At 39.4% G+C, this 15876-nt stretch overlaps 2 protein-coding genes across 3 annotated transcripts in view; one reads left to right on the top strand and one right to left on the bottom strand.

The window, feature by feature from the left end:
• Positions 1–15876, top strand: part of LOC309388698 (uncharacterized protein CXorf58 homolog) — a 78142-nt gene that overhangs the window by 21441 nt on the left and 40825 nt on the right. For both annotated transcript variants that reach the window (XM_081946257.1, XM_081946256.1), the window contains exons 3-5: positions 3615–3709; positions 4618–4729; positions 6894–7025. In XM_081946257.1, the coding sequence (XP_081802383.1) occupies positions 3615–3709; positions 4618–4729; positions 6894–7025 (339 nt within the window). The remainder of the gene's footprint in view (positions 1–3614; positions 3710–4617; positions 4730–6893; positions 7026–15876) is intronic.
• KLHL15 (kelch like family member 15) overlaps positions 5185–15876 on the bottom strand; it is a 150329-nt gene continuing 139637 nt past the window's right edge. Inside the window, exon 3 of the transcript XR_014174829.1 lies at positions 5185–5248. The gene's annotated coding sequence lies outside the window, so the exon portion shown is untranslated. The remainder of the gene's footprint in view (positions 5249–15876) is intronic.

Consider the following 15876-nt stretch of genomic DNA (forward strand, 5'->3'; position numbering starts at 1 on the left):
GCCGCAAGCAAAAACAGATGGGATGGGGTAGGCATCCAGTGGACTGGATCATGTGCCTCCACTTGATGCATGGATATCTGGCCCAGCAGTTGCAGTGTTCAGACTCACCTGCACTGTGTCTTATTTTTGGGAAAATGTGGTAAGATGAAAGATAAAATCTAACAAAAACCAAGAAGGATGAACAAGATAAGAAATAAAAAAAGAACAGAAAAATGCAAAAAAGAAATACTTAAAAAATGACTTCTGATTACTTTTATAGCAGTTTTAAGTATAAATGTAAATTAAACTGTCTTATTTTTTTAATTAAAAACAATATATTATGATTTCATTTTTTTCCGTTTCACACAAAAAGTCACTAAAGGGTTCTGATCAGTATTAAACCAAGATAAACAGAAAAGTGGGAAAAGTGTATTTTTGAGGTTTGATAGCTAATAACACCACTTTTTTTCAAGTAATGCCATAAAATTATATATCAATTTCCATAATTTAATCAAGAATGTAATGCAATAAAGTTTGTTCAATTATCTGTATTCTATGAAATGTTATAGCCAAATAACCAGAAAAAGGAAGCACAACTTGCTTAGGTTGATATCCGGTAGCTTTCCTTTATCTCTGTAGCCAATGAATATGAGTGTTTAGAGCGCCAATTAGGTGTCATCTTGTTTTGTCAATGAGCCAATCAGATCACAGTAAGATTCAGTTATTGATGTCATGTATTGAAGCTGAGAGGAGGACATTTGTCAGTGTGTTATGTGATCACTATCAAATTGGTTGGTTTTTTTTTGAGTTCTTTCATTTAGTGAGCTTGTAAAACGTAATAAAATTAAAGTAATAGTGCAAAGAGTTGACTAGAAAGCAATGTAAATAGTATTATTAAGTGAACTAAAGTGAACTAAAGTGAACAAGGCTACAATTATAAAGAAATTAGAAGAAAAATTGCTGGAAACTTAACCAAAGGTGGCATTTCTAAATTTTTGAAGAGGCATAAGGAGACTCAGTCACTAGAAAACCAGACTGATAAAGGCAGGAGAAGGTGCACAACAGCAAGTGATGCTAGAATAATTAAGAGATTGTGTCTACGTGATAGAAGAAAATCATCTGGGTGTATACAAGATGAAATGGTGCAATGCAATGTGAAATTGAGTGAAATTTACTGTTCGGCGCAGACTGCAGGAATTTGGCCTAAAATCTAGAATTCCACAAAAAAAAAGCCACTTTTATCTCTCAAATAAAAGTTGAAAAGACTAAACTGGGCTAAAACCCATGTTACCTGGACAGAGGATATATAATTTTATTAAGGTAACCAACTTTTTTACAATGAAAAGGAGGACAAATAAATTGGAAAAAATATATTGTAAATAAAAGAAATATTTTATTCATTGCAACAATAATACACTAAAATATTATATATGCATAATAAAAACATTTGCAACATTTTATATTGTAATTATGCTTACATGCATGTTAATTATTATTTAAATGAGTACTTTTCCATTGAATTAATATTTTTTGTCAATGTATCATCTTCTAACAATATATTGGAAATATCTGAACAAGAAATATCCTTCATATTGAATTTTACGGCAAGTGCTGCAGCTAGAGTATCAACATTCAATCTCGATTTCTCACTTGTCGAAAAATCATTGGCAATTGAAAAAAACTCTTTCAACTGCTGCATTAGTTCCAGGGCAGCACAATGTAAATTGAACAAGTATAAATAAATGTTCACATGGAATATGTTCATTTTTGAAATGGCTGAAAATATCCACCCATCTTTTATCAATTTCAACATGTTGATTTTCCCATTGAATTAATTTTTCAGAATTTAAATATACATTCAGTCTTCTAATTTCTTCAAAGAGACAATTGTCGTCTATTTTAATGTCTAGCATTTCTTTAGATAAAAATTCAACACAAGATTCAATATCTGTTCAATATACTTGCGATGAAGTAAAAAAAACACCATTAAAAACTGTTTAATAAAATACGTCACATAACGCGCAACAGATTAGCCTTCAAATATCAAAAAGGAGGACATGTAGGAGGACACTTTTTGAGGGAGGACAGAACTTACAAAAGAAAGACTGTCCTCCCTAAAGGAGGACGGTTGGTCACCTTAATTTTATGGTACTACTAAAAAAAGTGATGTTATTAGCCATCAAACCTCAAAAATACTGTACACTTTTCCCAAAAGGTTTACACAATTTTGGCCACAACTGTAGATTAAACTGTCTCTGGAATTCTAAAGATTCATTCTGATTCTCTAGGAAAAGTATGAACTTAGTATTTAGTACAATGCTATATTAAGGTAAAATTCATATGTATATTATTTTGGTAAGTAATAAAACTTATATTTGATTTTTTTTATTGAGCATTCAGCTTTAATTTAAAAAACTTTTAACACTTTTACTGTAAAGATGTAAGAAAAAAAGTGCCCCCCCCCCAACAACAAATTCTCCATTTAAAAGACATGTAAAAGCAATAGGTTCAGAAAGAACATAAAGAACATGCCATTCTGAGATGGGAATTTTTCAAAATCTCCCCTCCTAAACAGAGATATTTGAGCTAAATTAATAGCTCAATGGATTTCAAAGATATAGAATAAAAATTGCATTGCAGATTCAGGGACAACAAGTAAAAAAAAGGATATATTTAAAAAATAATAATTAAACATATCCATATCTGAGCTTTAACTGTCACCATTCAAAATATATTAGAGTGCAGTATTGTACCTTTGCAATATTATGCTCCCCAGGGATCTAGACCTGCAATATATATATTCTGTATATTAGCTAGGCTTTATAGCTTGATAGTGACACTAGTTGCATTTCTCTGCATATATCACAGTTTCTTCATTATTTTCTTTCAGCAATCCACTACAAATTTTGAGTTTTCTGCCATTAGTAATAGGAAAGTAAAGATTTATTTTCATCAGTGAACTGATCATTTATTGGCAGTAAGAAACCAATTATTCTATTTCCCAACATTTGAAACAGGGAGCATTTAAATTATAGTACATATTCTAAATTAATTTTATATAGTATAAAAAAATAAAATATTTCCAAGTTTTTTAAAGCCTCATTCTTTCTTATATGTGTAAAATGTTTAGCTTTTTTGCATCATTATCTCACTGTGCCTTTTCCCCCCACTGAAAATGTTGGAGCCATGGCCATATATCTCTGTCTTACATTTGTAGTAATTACAAATAATGTGTTGCAAAATTTAGTGCCAATAAATATCTCAATATTCTAATTAAAATTTATTGAAAAACAGATATTCTTTTTTCTGAGTGAAAATTTTGAAAACCAGGGCTCTAATATTGTAGTGTGGATCACTTTATTCAGTATTCTTCCAAATAGTCATATAATATGATTTCTTTCAGGATTTTCCATGTCTCTTTCCCGTATAAATACTGAGTATGCTGAGTACTCATTGAGCTATTTGCTTGTTCAAATGTTTCTCCAAATAGTTCAGTTTCCAAATCTTGGGCTATTTTAAGCATACTGTTACCTCTGTTTCTCTTACTAACCTCAATTTGCAGACACAGTGATCATAACATTTCTGTAAATATAGAATGTTGCAAATCTATTGGGTAAATACTGTATTTCTTTCAGGAGTATTGCATTAGCTATGATATTCTAAAAAGAGTGAGTCCTTTAGAAGCTGAACTTCTTAAAGAACCTACTATTCAATATAAAGTCCGATTCAGGTAAAAATTAGTACTTATATTTCCTTAGTTCCATGTATGAGATTACTTTTGTCAATATGACAATGTTTTTGTATACAGAGAAAGAATCAGTGCATTTTAAGCACCATTCATATTTTATAGTATTAGGGAGACAGCCACTAAATTCTACACTACCACTACCAAGCCAATTGTGATTTTGTTTACCATATTGTTCAAACATAGTGCATGGATCAAATTGTGATTAAGGAGAAATATAGAAACCAGATTAATACCAAAATAAGAAATGTGAAGAGAAATTAATACTTTATTTTTTAATCTGTTTTCAAAAAAGTATTTATTTATGCCAAAGGAGAGCATTCAGATTTACAAAAGGGAAGTCTGAAATATAGTTTCTATTCAGTAATTTATGTGAACATCTAGCTTTTAACACGTACATATGTTAATCTGATTAAACTGATCACTTATTGATAAGAAAGATGAAGCAAGAGTTATACTGTACATTCACAATTGGTTTTTATTTATAATTGCTGAGAGATTTTTCAGAATTTTCTATACAGTTGTAATTCAGAAAGGGGAGACATTCACGAAATGTTCTTAGGAATTGGATGTAGACAAATGGAAATTGTTTCTCTTCATAATATTTACTGCAATGTAGTCAATTACCAAAAGGCATTTTTGCATATAGTACCTACAGTATGCTGACTCAGATTATGATAAAAAAAGCAGACTCATTTGTTTCTACATTGTGCTTAAATCAGAAAAGTAGTTCTTTTGGTTGCCTTAATTTACAGCCATTAAAAATGTTTAAAATAATAATGAATCATATTGTTTGAATAGGAAACACTTAAACGAGTTATGACTTCTAAGGCAGAATATAAATAAATTTTCCATAAAAATAGTTATTCAGTTTTTATATTTCCTCCTTTCAGATTTGCTGGATCTGATTTCCCCCCTTTTATTATATTTAAAATCTTTTGTAAATCAAGAACAAAAAACAACCAATATATCAGTGGGAAAAGAGTAATAACATCAAAAAGTAAGGTAATATACTGTTGGCTTGGATTATTTTTTATTTATCCAAACTTTTTTTGCATGTTTATTATCTATCATGTTATTTCAGCTAGAGTAGACATGTAACATACTTATCATAATTTGCAAATTTAAGCATTATTTAATATTTAATAAAATATGATTTGAGGATACCTTTACCTATTAATATATCTGTTAAAACTCTTTTTAACAGGTGGTTCTTGAGAAAGAATTCTTTCAGATTTTTAAAGAAATAGTTATTTTCAGGGGTGAAAACAACTTACCTTCATTACCGGTTTGCAAATGTGAGCGTGCACGCTAGCTTCACTCACATGTACCACCTCCACACATGAGCAGAGCGTCAAAAACAGGACGTGATGATGATGATGTCTTGGTGGGTGGACGGAGCCTCCTGCCACCACCACTACCGGTTCACACGGACCGGATAGAACCGGCTGAATTGCACCACTGGTTATTTTAGGAATATAATTGGATCTCTGAATTCTCAAGGGTTGTCGATGTCAATGTTTCCTGCAAAATATGTGAAATTCCACAAAAAGTTGTGGAGTTGAAGTCCACACATCTTCAAGTTGCCAAGGTTGAGAAACATTGGTGTAAAAGATTAGTATAATAAATTTCACCATTGCCACTACAAAATACATGAATATGGAGGTCCAACTATATATAGCAGCAGGGCTAAGATATTGCTTGGTAAATAATCTTAGAAATGTAAACCTTTAAAAATCATTTATTTATTCCTCAAATTGTACTTAATTAATTTATATTATGCTTTTCTGCTCAGTAATTATTTTAAAAATATTGCTTAGTATCAATAACATTTAAAATAATGAAATATAGAAAACAAACATTAAAAATAACTATCAGTTAAAATATGCTGTGTCTTGGTTGCTCTTCTGAAGGCAGAGAAGTGCAAGTTGAATATAATTTACAAAGGATTTTATTCCATAGTCTGAAAATAATAAAAAGAAAGGTTTTCACAAACAGATAAATGGAAATTTAAATGGGCAGAATTTAAATGGTCACCATATTTTACCCAATTCTGTCCCTCTCCCTCACCCCAAAAATGGTATGGGAGAGAACATTGAGATATCAAGTTCTCAATATATTGGCTCCCCATGTTGTGCTAAATTGCCATATTTTTTGGAATATAAGATGCATCTTTTCACCCCAAAAGAGAGGGTGGACATTTGGGTGCGTCTTATACACCGAATGTAGCCCCCACCCCACCGGAAGCCAAAACGTGAAGCAGTGATGGTCTGTGGCAATCCCTGCAGCCAGGAACAACTGATTTGGAGTATTCCAGCAGACCGATCCACCCACCAATCAGCTGTGCTGAATCAGATTGCAATAAGTACTTAAGCTGACCTAGCTGGTCAGAGTTTGCAGCAGCAATCACATTCAGAAAGCACACACAAGTAAGTAGGAGTCAAAATAATAATAATATACAATACAATACAATACCAAAAGCAGGTTTTCCAAGGTAGCAGTAAATACAAACAAAACATAAGCAGTTTCACTTTCAGTTCTCAGCTAAGCAAGGCTCCTTCCTGTCTCCTTGTTGCTCACATGGCAAATACTGTTCAAGAGTCCAAATAACCCTCATTGGCTGACTTAGTTGCTATGCCTATTCATTGGCTGACCTTGTTAACATGTGTTCCAAGTCAGGAAGCGAATGCCATGGACACTGGTAGGCAGAGGCAGAATTTTTCTTCTTCTTTTTCTCCCCAAAAACTAAGGTGTGACTTATACTCCGGAGCGTCTTATACTCCGAAAGGTATGGTGGATGTTGGGGTAGATTTGTGAGGGAAGAGCAATAGCAATAGCACTTAGACTTATGTACAATTTCATAGTGCTTTGCAGCCCTTTTTAAGCAGTTGTACAGAGTCAGCATATTGCCCCCATCTGGATCCTCATTTTACCCACCTCAGAAGGATGGAAGGCTGAGTCAACCTTGAGCCTGGTGAGATTTGATCTGCCAAACTGCTGGCAGCCGGTGATCAGCAGAAGTAGCCTGCAGTACTAACCACTGCGCCACCACAATAAAAGGGAAATGCCCTTTTATTGTAGGAATAAGAATATTTTCCATTAAGTATCTGAATTCATTCTTAGTGAAATATTATCGCTTTTTAAGTTTATATTTTCTAATATTTTCTAGGCAGCTGTTGATGCTTGCAAATTAATGGGCTATCGGATGTATTATAATCAGATTCTTCAAGATGAACTTCAGAATAAAAGGCATGGAATAACAGATGACATAGATATTGCTACAATAAGAGATTACATGCAAGTAAGCAGTGTTTAGATTTATCAATCACATGGGATTATATAATTTTAAAAAATACTAAAGTTCCATTCAGTGAAATCCAATCTCCTTAGAATTCAAATTAAAAGCATTTTCAATACATAGTTCTTGAATTGTTCTGTTGAAAGGACCTATAGCATTTGTGATAAATACTTCAACCATTAAATTACTCTTGCTGTTAAGCAGTTTTTTTCCCCTAATATTAAATCAAAATCTACTTCCTGTAAATTAAAATCATCACTTCATATCTTACATTCTGGGACAATACCATAGAAAACAGGCGCCGATATTCTCTGACAACTCTTTAGAGCAGTGGTGAAATTCAAATTTTTTTACTACTGGTTCTGTGGATGTGGCTTGGTGGGCATGGCAGGGGAAGGATATTGCAAAATCCCTATTCCATCCTCACTCCCGGGGGGAAAGATATTGCAAAATCTCCATTCCCACCCCATTCTGGAGCCAGCCAGAGGTGGTATTTGCCGGTTCTCCGAACTACTCAAATTTCCACTACTGGTTCTTCAGAACCTGTCAGAACCTGCTGAATTTCACACCAGCTTTAGAGATTTGAAAATACAGATAGCCCTTATCACCAATTATTTAACAACCATTCAAAGTTACAATACTGAAAAAGTGATTTATGACCAATACTTATGACTACCACAGATTCCCTGTAATCACATGATTAAAATTCAGGTACTTGGGACCAGCATGTATTTATGATGGTTGCAGCATCCTGGGTTCATGTGATCAATATGACCTTCCCAGTCAGTTTCCAAGAAGCAAAGTCAGTGGGGTACCATATGATTTGATTAATGTCTGTGTGATTTGTTTATAATAAACATAGTAAAAAAGTTCATAAAATTGAATGTGGTCATGTGATACCTCAATTAATGACAAATATACTGGTCCCTGTTATAAGTCAAGGACCACCTGTAGTTGTCATACTCTCCACCCAACTCATTATACGTAGTCCTTACCTATAACCATTTGGTCAGCTATCGTTCCAATAGTTTTTACAACTGGTGCTCAGAGTTCAGGCTGTCTCAGCATCCCTCTGGTCACATGATAGGGATCTGATTGCTTGGCTACCCATTCACACTTATGACCAATTACCAAGCATCCCACAATTAGTGATTGCCTTTTGCAAACTTCTCTTTTGCCTTCCCCAGAAAATTGATGGGGAAGCCAACAAGGAAGGTCGGAAGTGCTGGAGTAAATTCTCATGCACCTTCCCCCAACCCTTTTGCAATCATGCCACACTTGCAACTCATGCACTCACATGCAACATCACCAACCTGCACTGTGCCTTCCCTGTACCTACCCAATTTGCACCACGTCTCTGAAACAACCTCTCCTATTATTATTATTATTATTATTATTATTATTATTATTATTATTATTATTATTATTATTATTATTATTATTATTATTATTATTATTATTATTATACGATTGTATCACAGTGGCCAGTTGTTTCGCCGGATTTGGCATTGATTACTAGTCGGGCCCCACCCAGGGGCCTAGGACGTCGTAACATATTTTCGTAATATACGTGCAGATCCAAGCAGTGCAGCTTTTTGCATTTGACTGATGGTTATTTTGTCAAGTTTTAACTGTTTTAAATGTAATTCCAGTGCTTTTGGAATAGCACCCAGTGTGCCGATTACCACTGGAATTACCACTGCTGGTTTGTGCCATAATCGTTGAATTTCAATTTTTAAGTCCTGGTATTTCGCGACTTTTTCATGTTCCTTCTCCTCGACCCTGCTATCACCTGGTATTGCGATGTCTATGATTGTAACCTTACTTTTCTCAATCAGTGTGATGTCTGGTGTGTTATGCGCTTGTATTTTGTCTGTTTGTATACGATAATATAATTTATTATTATTGTTGTTGTTGTTGTTGTTGTTGTTTGAAATACTTAGTTGAGTAAAGGCATGATGAAAATAATGAAGGTCAATATTTACAGTTCTATCTCTTGACTATGAATGTTTTTATCGCATATTCCTTGATTTAGATAATGTGTATCATAAAATGACTAGCATGCCATTTTGGAATATTTTATACAGTGTGACAGAAATGTATTTGCTGAATCTGATAGTAATATGATAAACTAGTAATATGATAAAAGTTTAGCCTAAGAAGAAATAAAAGAAGTGTTTAAAGAATTTGGATAACAGAACAAAAAGAGCATGTATGGTGATTCCTTTGTTGCTAAATGTATTCATTTATTAATATATAAATGTTAACCTGTGGTAACATTAGAGACGTGATGGTTGGTGATATACCAGAGGTGGGTTGCTCCTGATACGCACCGGTACGGACATACCGGGAGCGGAAATTGGCCGTATGCTTGCACACTCATAGCGTCGGTGGCGTGGCCACGCCTCCATACCGGTATAGTCCCCTGGCCTGCCCCTGTTTGCAAGGTGCTTCTCAAAGAGAAGGAAGTGAGCGTGGGAGCCGAGGCAAGAGCAGTGTTGAAGCCCTCTCTGAAGCAGCTGGAAAAGGTACGTGTGGGTCAGAGGGGGGGGGAGAGGAATTCAAACTTCATCCTCTTGGTGCGGTGTGGGGCTTTGGGCAAAGGCTGGAGGGAAGGGGCCTGACTTGCTCATGCTCTCTCCCTCCCTAGTGTAGTTTGATGCAGGCAGAAGGCCACATTTTGCAAGCCTGCAGTCAGTGAAACTGGGCACCTGTGAGGGCTGGCTTTTTGCAAAGCTTTATCTAGCTGTGTAGGGGAGAGAAATAGATGGGGACCTGGGGAGGAAGTCATTCCTTCTTCCCTGACAGCTGGATATAGCTAGGCAAAAAGCCAGCCCAGCTTCACTGACTGCAGGCTTGAAAAAGGTAATGTATCAGGCCTGCAGCCAGTTTCCTTTTGGATCTTTGGCTGCCACATTTCTGTCTACTATGATGTTTCTATAGTGGGGAAATGGGAGGGGGATAGTAAGGAGTAGGATGTGATGTAACCAAAATAAAATTCCTTCTATATTGCCAAGGTCATCCTTTGTCTTGGTACTTCTGCACATCACTGGAAATGGATGAGTGGAACCCAGCATGGCAGTGGAAGGTTGGACCATGTGTTAATTCTTTGTCATGGTACCTCTGCACCTGACCGGAAATGGATGGGTGGAACTTCCAGCATGGCAGTGGAAGGTTGGACCATGTGATGGACTTGTGGATATGGGGCAAGATCTTGAACTTTTGAGTGGGTGGGGAAAACCAAGCAGCTTTCAGATTTGGGTTTTCCCAGATGTGCCAACATGAGTCTCTTAATAAATTGGAACTTTGAGCAATACTTTATTTTGGACTCTGATTTAATTTTCGATGTTATTTGGAAACCTGACATTAACCAGAATCTCCCTTAAAATACTTCATCAGCTATCCCAGGATTGGGAAGCTATTAGGGATACTGAATCCCAGTACTGACCCAACCCTGCGTAGTGCAAAATTTCAGATGGAGGAAGAAAAGAAAACTCCAGAGAAAGCCACAGATGATGGATTACCAACCTATATCGAGACCATTTATGTGCCTTATAAAGCTGCAGTCGAGGCGGCAGAGTTAACTGAAAGGCAAAGCCTCGGGATTTATCACCTCTAAGGAATTTCTGCTGGAGGGGAAGGGGGGTGCCAGGGAAGCTCCAACACATGACTGGAGAAGGTCAGAGCAGACACCAGCTAGCAGATCTGATGAATGGAGATCCCAGCCACCCTCACACAGTCATTCTCTGACCGGCCTCCCAGACCAATTCAGATGGCTAAACATGAGTGGAGTCAACCCCCTCTTTAGCTCAGGAACACTTAAGTGGACCCTGGCCCAGCCCACGTTCTTCTTCCCTAGCAGAGACACTGCAATGCACTGAAGTGGAGATTTTGGCTCCTTCCACACAGTGACCAGTGAGTCGACCCAACCCCTTGCTACTGGAGCAAAGCCAACATCAGTGCCCCTCCCTCACAGAGTGCTGACGGGTCCTCAATTGAAATGGGGAATTCAATCCAGCAGGCAGAAAGGGCCCTGGGGCACATCTCCCATTAGCCAGTTACCGATATTTCAGCTGCAACCTATGAATCAAGCACCACAGGGGTGTGCTTTCTTCCCGGGTCATGGATGGGCCCAATGCCAATGGGCGCCTGCCCCTCCTCAGCAAATGATGCCATTTCAGATAACTGGCCCGGGGCGGCGCCAGGGACTGGGGGTCCCACCGGTTCCAGCCCCACCAGCAATGCCTCAGCAGGCATTTGCCCAGCCTCCTGCCCTGCCGGCTCTCACGCCCCCATGGTTCCGGGCAACATTTGATGGGACCCTGGAGAAGCTAGCTTACTTCCTGAATTGAATCTGGACAAACTGATCAGGTTGGAGCACAATACCCTTCCAACAGAGAATTGATTCAAGAAATAGCAGAGGGGATGAATGAGTGGGAGGCTGTACAATGGAAAGCGGAGTTCAACAAGGAGGAGGCTCCTGAGCTAGAAGATGCAAACAGGTTCATCCAACTGATGCATGCCTGATTTAGCAATGTGACCCAACACATGGAAGCAGAAAAGCAGATGCAGGGATTGCGACAGGCTGATCATCCCGTGGAAGAGTTACTTTGGGAGTTCAGAAGAATGGCTGGAAGACTAAGAGATTGGCCAGAAAGACTCCTAGTGCACACATTCAAAAATGCCTTAGATCCCGAACTGAGGCAAGCTTGTAGCATACAGGGGCCCCCAGAATGAATCCAGAATTGATATACCACTGCAATCATACTGGACCACGATCTTCACCCTCATCAAAAGCCTGTGGTAGGGAAACCTGCTAGAAGGCCTTTGGGCCACCAAACGTAGACACAGCAAGCTGAGAAGCCTCCACCCCCCTTCCCTCGGGGGGAGGGGCAATAAAATGCTGCCAATGTGGTCAGCTGGGCCACAGAGCATCAGAATGTCTGGCTCCAGCCCCAGTCCCACGAGTGTGCCCACCACCCACCAGCGCGACAAAGAAAAAAACCCAAAAGCCACCAGAAAAGAGTCGGCTGGTACAACAACCTGAGAAGCATAATCCCCAACCTAAGGAGACAAAGTCCAACCATTGGGGAAGCTCCATCCATATCGGAGGAGGAGGAGAATACAGAAGATGACCCAATGGTGAGTGGACCCATCCTCCCCTTCATCATCAACTCAAAACTCCAAGTGCCCAAAATGGAGGGAAGAGGAAGTTGGGGCAATTGTGGACACCGGCTGCACTCGATACTTAATCAGTATGTTGATTGTGGAGCAACTCAGCATATGCACAAGACCCCTAACCCATCCCATTTGGTTTGAGCAGGTGGATGGAATGCTAATGGGGGGGGGGGGGGCAGCCATGCAAAGTACTAAATTGGTAAAGTTACAGATAGGCTGCCACTATGAATTCCTCAGATTCATCGTAGCTCCATGAATGCAGGAATCAATTATCTTGAGCCAAAGGGTCACCCACGATTGAACCCAATAGCCCAGACCGCCCAGAACCTGCAGCACCTATAGCAGACATTAAACCCCAGGGATCCAACAAGTACCAAAAGACTACTGGGATTTGGTGGGGGTGTTCAGTGAGGAAGATTGCAACTATCTTCCCCCTCACCGGCCCACAGATTGCGAAATAGAAATCATACCTGGGGCTATCCTACCAAAACTGAAAATGTACTCCATGACTCCCAAAAAGATGGTTGAATTGAGGAAGTACATCAACATCAATTTGAAGCGGGGCTTTATTGAACCAGCAAAGTTGAAAGTAGCGGCCCCAGTACTCTTCAGAGATAAGAAAGATGGCAGAAAGATGGCGGGGGTTTAACGCTGTATGCGTGAAGAACACCTATCCCCTCCCTCTCATGAAAGATATGTTGAACCACTTGGCTAAAGGCAACGTGTTCACCAAGCTGGACTTGAGAGAGGCGTATTACCGCATACGAATCAGAGAGGGAGATGAATGGAAGACTGCTTTTAACTGCCCCATTGGCAGCTTTCAATTCAAAGTCATGCCATATGGGCTACAAGGAGCACCCGCAGTCTTCATGCAGAACATAAATGAGGTGCTACATGAGCACCTGTACCGTGGAGTGCTTGTTTATCTCAATGACATCTTGATCTCTGAAACCCTGGAAGAACACATGAACCTGGTACGGCAAGTCCTGGAAAAATTTATAGCCACCAAACTATATGCAAAGTTATCAAAAGTGTGCGTTCCACAAAATCTCACTAGATTACCTTGGTTATCGCATCTCCAATGAGGGGATAGAAATAGATCCAGGAAAAGTGAAAGCTGTGTTAGACTGGAAACCCAAGTACTCGCTGACAACTACAGAGCTTTCTTGGATTTGCCAATTTCTACAGGCAGTTCATTCCAGCTTTCACAGAGATTGCCCTCCCATTGACTGAACTATTAAAAACAGGGCCTTCCCTGACAAAGCCAAAAGCAAACCAACCCCTAAAGTGGACTGTCAAAAAGCCTTTGAAAAATTAAAACGGCTCTTTGCCCAAGAGCCCATACTGCAACACCCCAACCCAGAACAACAATTCATAATCCAGACAGATGCCAGTGATGTAGCGGTAGCGGCAGTGCTACTGCAAAAGAATAAAGAAGGTCCCCTCTTGCCGTGCGCTTATGTCTCCAAAAAACTCACCAATACTGAAAGGAGGTGGGCCATTTGGGAGAAAGAAACATATGGGATCAGGTGGTCCCTGCTCACTTGGGAGACATTTCCTGGAAGGGGGGAATGTGTCATTCAAGGTCTGGACTGACCATAAAAATCTTGAAGCTCTCAAAGCCCCAAAGCAAGTTCACTGGGCACAATACTTCCAAAGGTTCAGATTCGAACTGAAACACATCCCTGGAGGGAATAACGTGTTGGCAGATGCCTTGTCAAGAAAACTGCAGTACGACAGTAAGAAGGAAGAAGTGATTCACCCCATTCTTCCTTCCTCCCACCAAAAGGCAGCCCAGGTCACCACCCACAGCCAGGATAAGCTGACGACAGCGATGAAATCGGCACTCCTGGCAGACCCGTGGCTCAACAATAACAAGGACATCCTGATGATGAAAGATGGCTTAGCCTGGAAGGAGTCCAAACTTTACATCCCCGCGAGTTGAGGCTGGAAGTTCTACAGTGAAGCCATGATGTGAAACTAGGAGGCCACTTTGGATTCCTAAAAATGCTCCACCTTGCCAGCCACCAGTTTTGGCCAAAGATGAAATCAGAAGTGGAAGATTACGTAAAAAACATGGCTTAGCCTGGAAGGAGTCCAAACTTTACATCCCCACGGGTTGAGGCTGGAAGTTCTACAGCGAAGCCATGATGTGAAACTAGGAGGCCATTTTGGATTCCTAAAAATGCTCCACCTCACCAGGCGCCAGAAATCGGAGGTGGAAGATTACGTAAAATGCTGTGCTATCTGCATGATGATGAAAACGTCACCAGGGAAGCCCCCTGGACTATTACAATGTTTGGCCAGTCCTAGCCGACCATGGGAAGAGATTGCAATGGACTTCATCATCGAGCTCCCAGACAGCAGTGGGAATAGAGTAATCTGGACAGTTAATGATTTATTTTCCAAGAAAGCGCATTTCATTGCTTGTTCAGGATTGCTGTCCGCAAAGAAATTAGCGAAAATGTTTGTGAAACACATTTATCGCCTGCACGGAGTGCTCAGGAGGATCATTTCAGACCACAGAGTCCAGTTCACCTCCAAGTTCTGGAGAGAGTTCCTGAGTCCATTGGGTTCACACAAGGACTTAGCTCAGTGTTTCATCCAAACATGAATGAAGCAGCAGAGAGGACCAATGCAATGGTGGAACAATACATCCAGTGTTATGTGGACTATCAGCAAGACAGCTGGTTGAACTTGCTACCTTTTGCTGAAGTGGCATACAACAACGCAGTCCACAGCAGCACTGGATTAACTCTTTTCCAAATTGCCAGTGGCATGAATTTGTTCCCATGCCTGAGCTGCCTAGAGAACCTCCCTCCTCCATGCCTCTGACTGAATGGATGGACACGCTAAAGAAAGGATAGGAAAATATGAAAAAAGCTATAGCGGAAGCGGCAGAAGCCTACAAGAAGCAAGCTGATAAACACCGTTCGATCCAACCCCCTTTTCATGTGGAGGGCAAAGTTTTCATATCTACCAAATACATAAGATTAAGAATGCCTAGCAAGAAATTTGGCCCAAAATTTCTAGGTCCATTACCAATAGTGAAGATAATTAACCCAGTTACAGTTCAACTCAGTCTACCCAGAATTCTAGGGAAAATTTACCCAGTATTTCATTGTAGCTTGTTGAAGCCAGTAATTGGGTCCAGCATAAGACTGTCCACCCAGCCTTCCCCTCCTCCTGTAGTGATAGAAGGGGAAACACATTATGAGGTGGAAAAAATCTTAGACTCCAGGCTGTATAGGGGTTGCTTACAATATTTATTGCATTGGAAAGGGGTACCCTTTGTCCGAAGCTACTTGGGTGAAAAGCTGGAACTTAAAAGTGAATAAGTTAGTAAAACAATTCCATGATAAGTTTCCCGATAAGCCAAAGGGTCTCCCTGGAACGGGGAGAAGTGGTTAATTCTGGTATATTAACCCCTACATTATTCTCTTTTCAGGAAACATTTTTCTTCCGAAGAGAGGCCGCCTGTCAGGCCTTGCAGCCAGTTTCCTTTTGGATCTTTGGCCTGCCACATTTCTATCTACCATGCTGTTTCTATAATGGGAAAATGGGAGGGGGATAGTAAGGATGTGATGTAACCAAAATAAAATTCCTTTTAGATTGCCAAGGTCATCCTTTGTCTTGGTACCTCTGCACCTGACCGGAAATGGATGGGTGGAACTTA

This window comes from Natrix helvetica, assembly GCF_964273705.1.
Source record: "Natrix helvetica genome assembly, chromosome: 3".
Lineage (NCBI taxonomy): Eukaryota > Metazoa > Chordata > Lepidosauria > Squamata > Natricidae > Natrix > Natrix helvetica.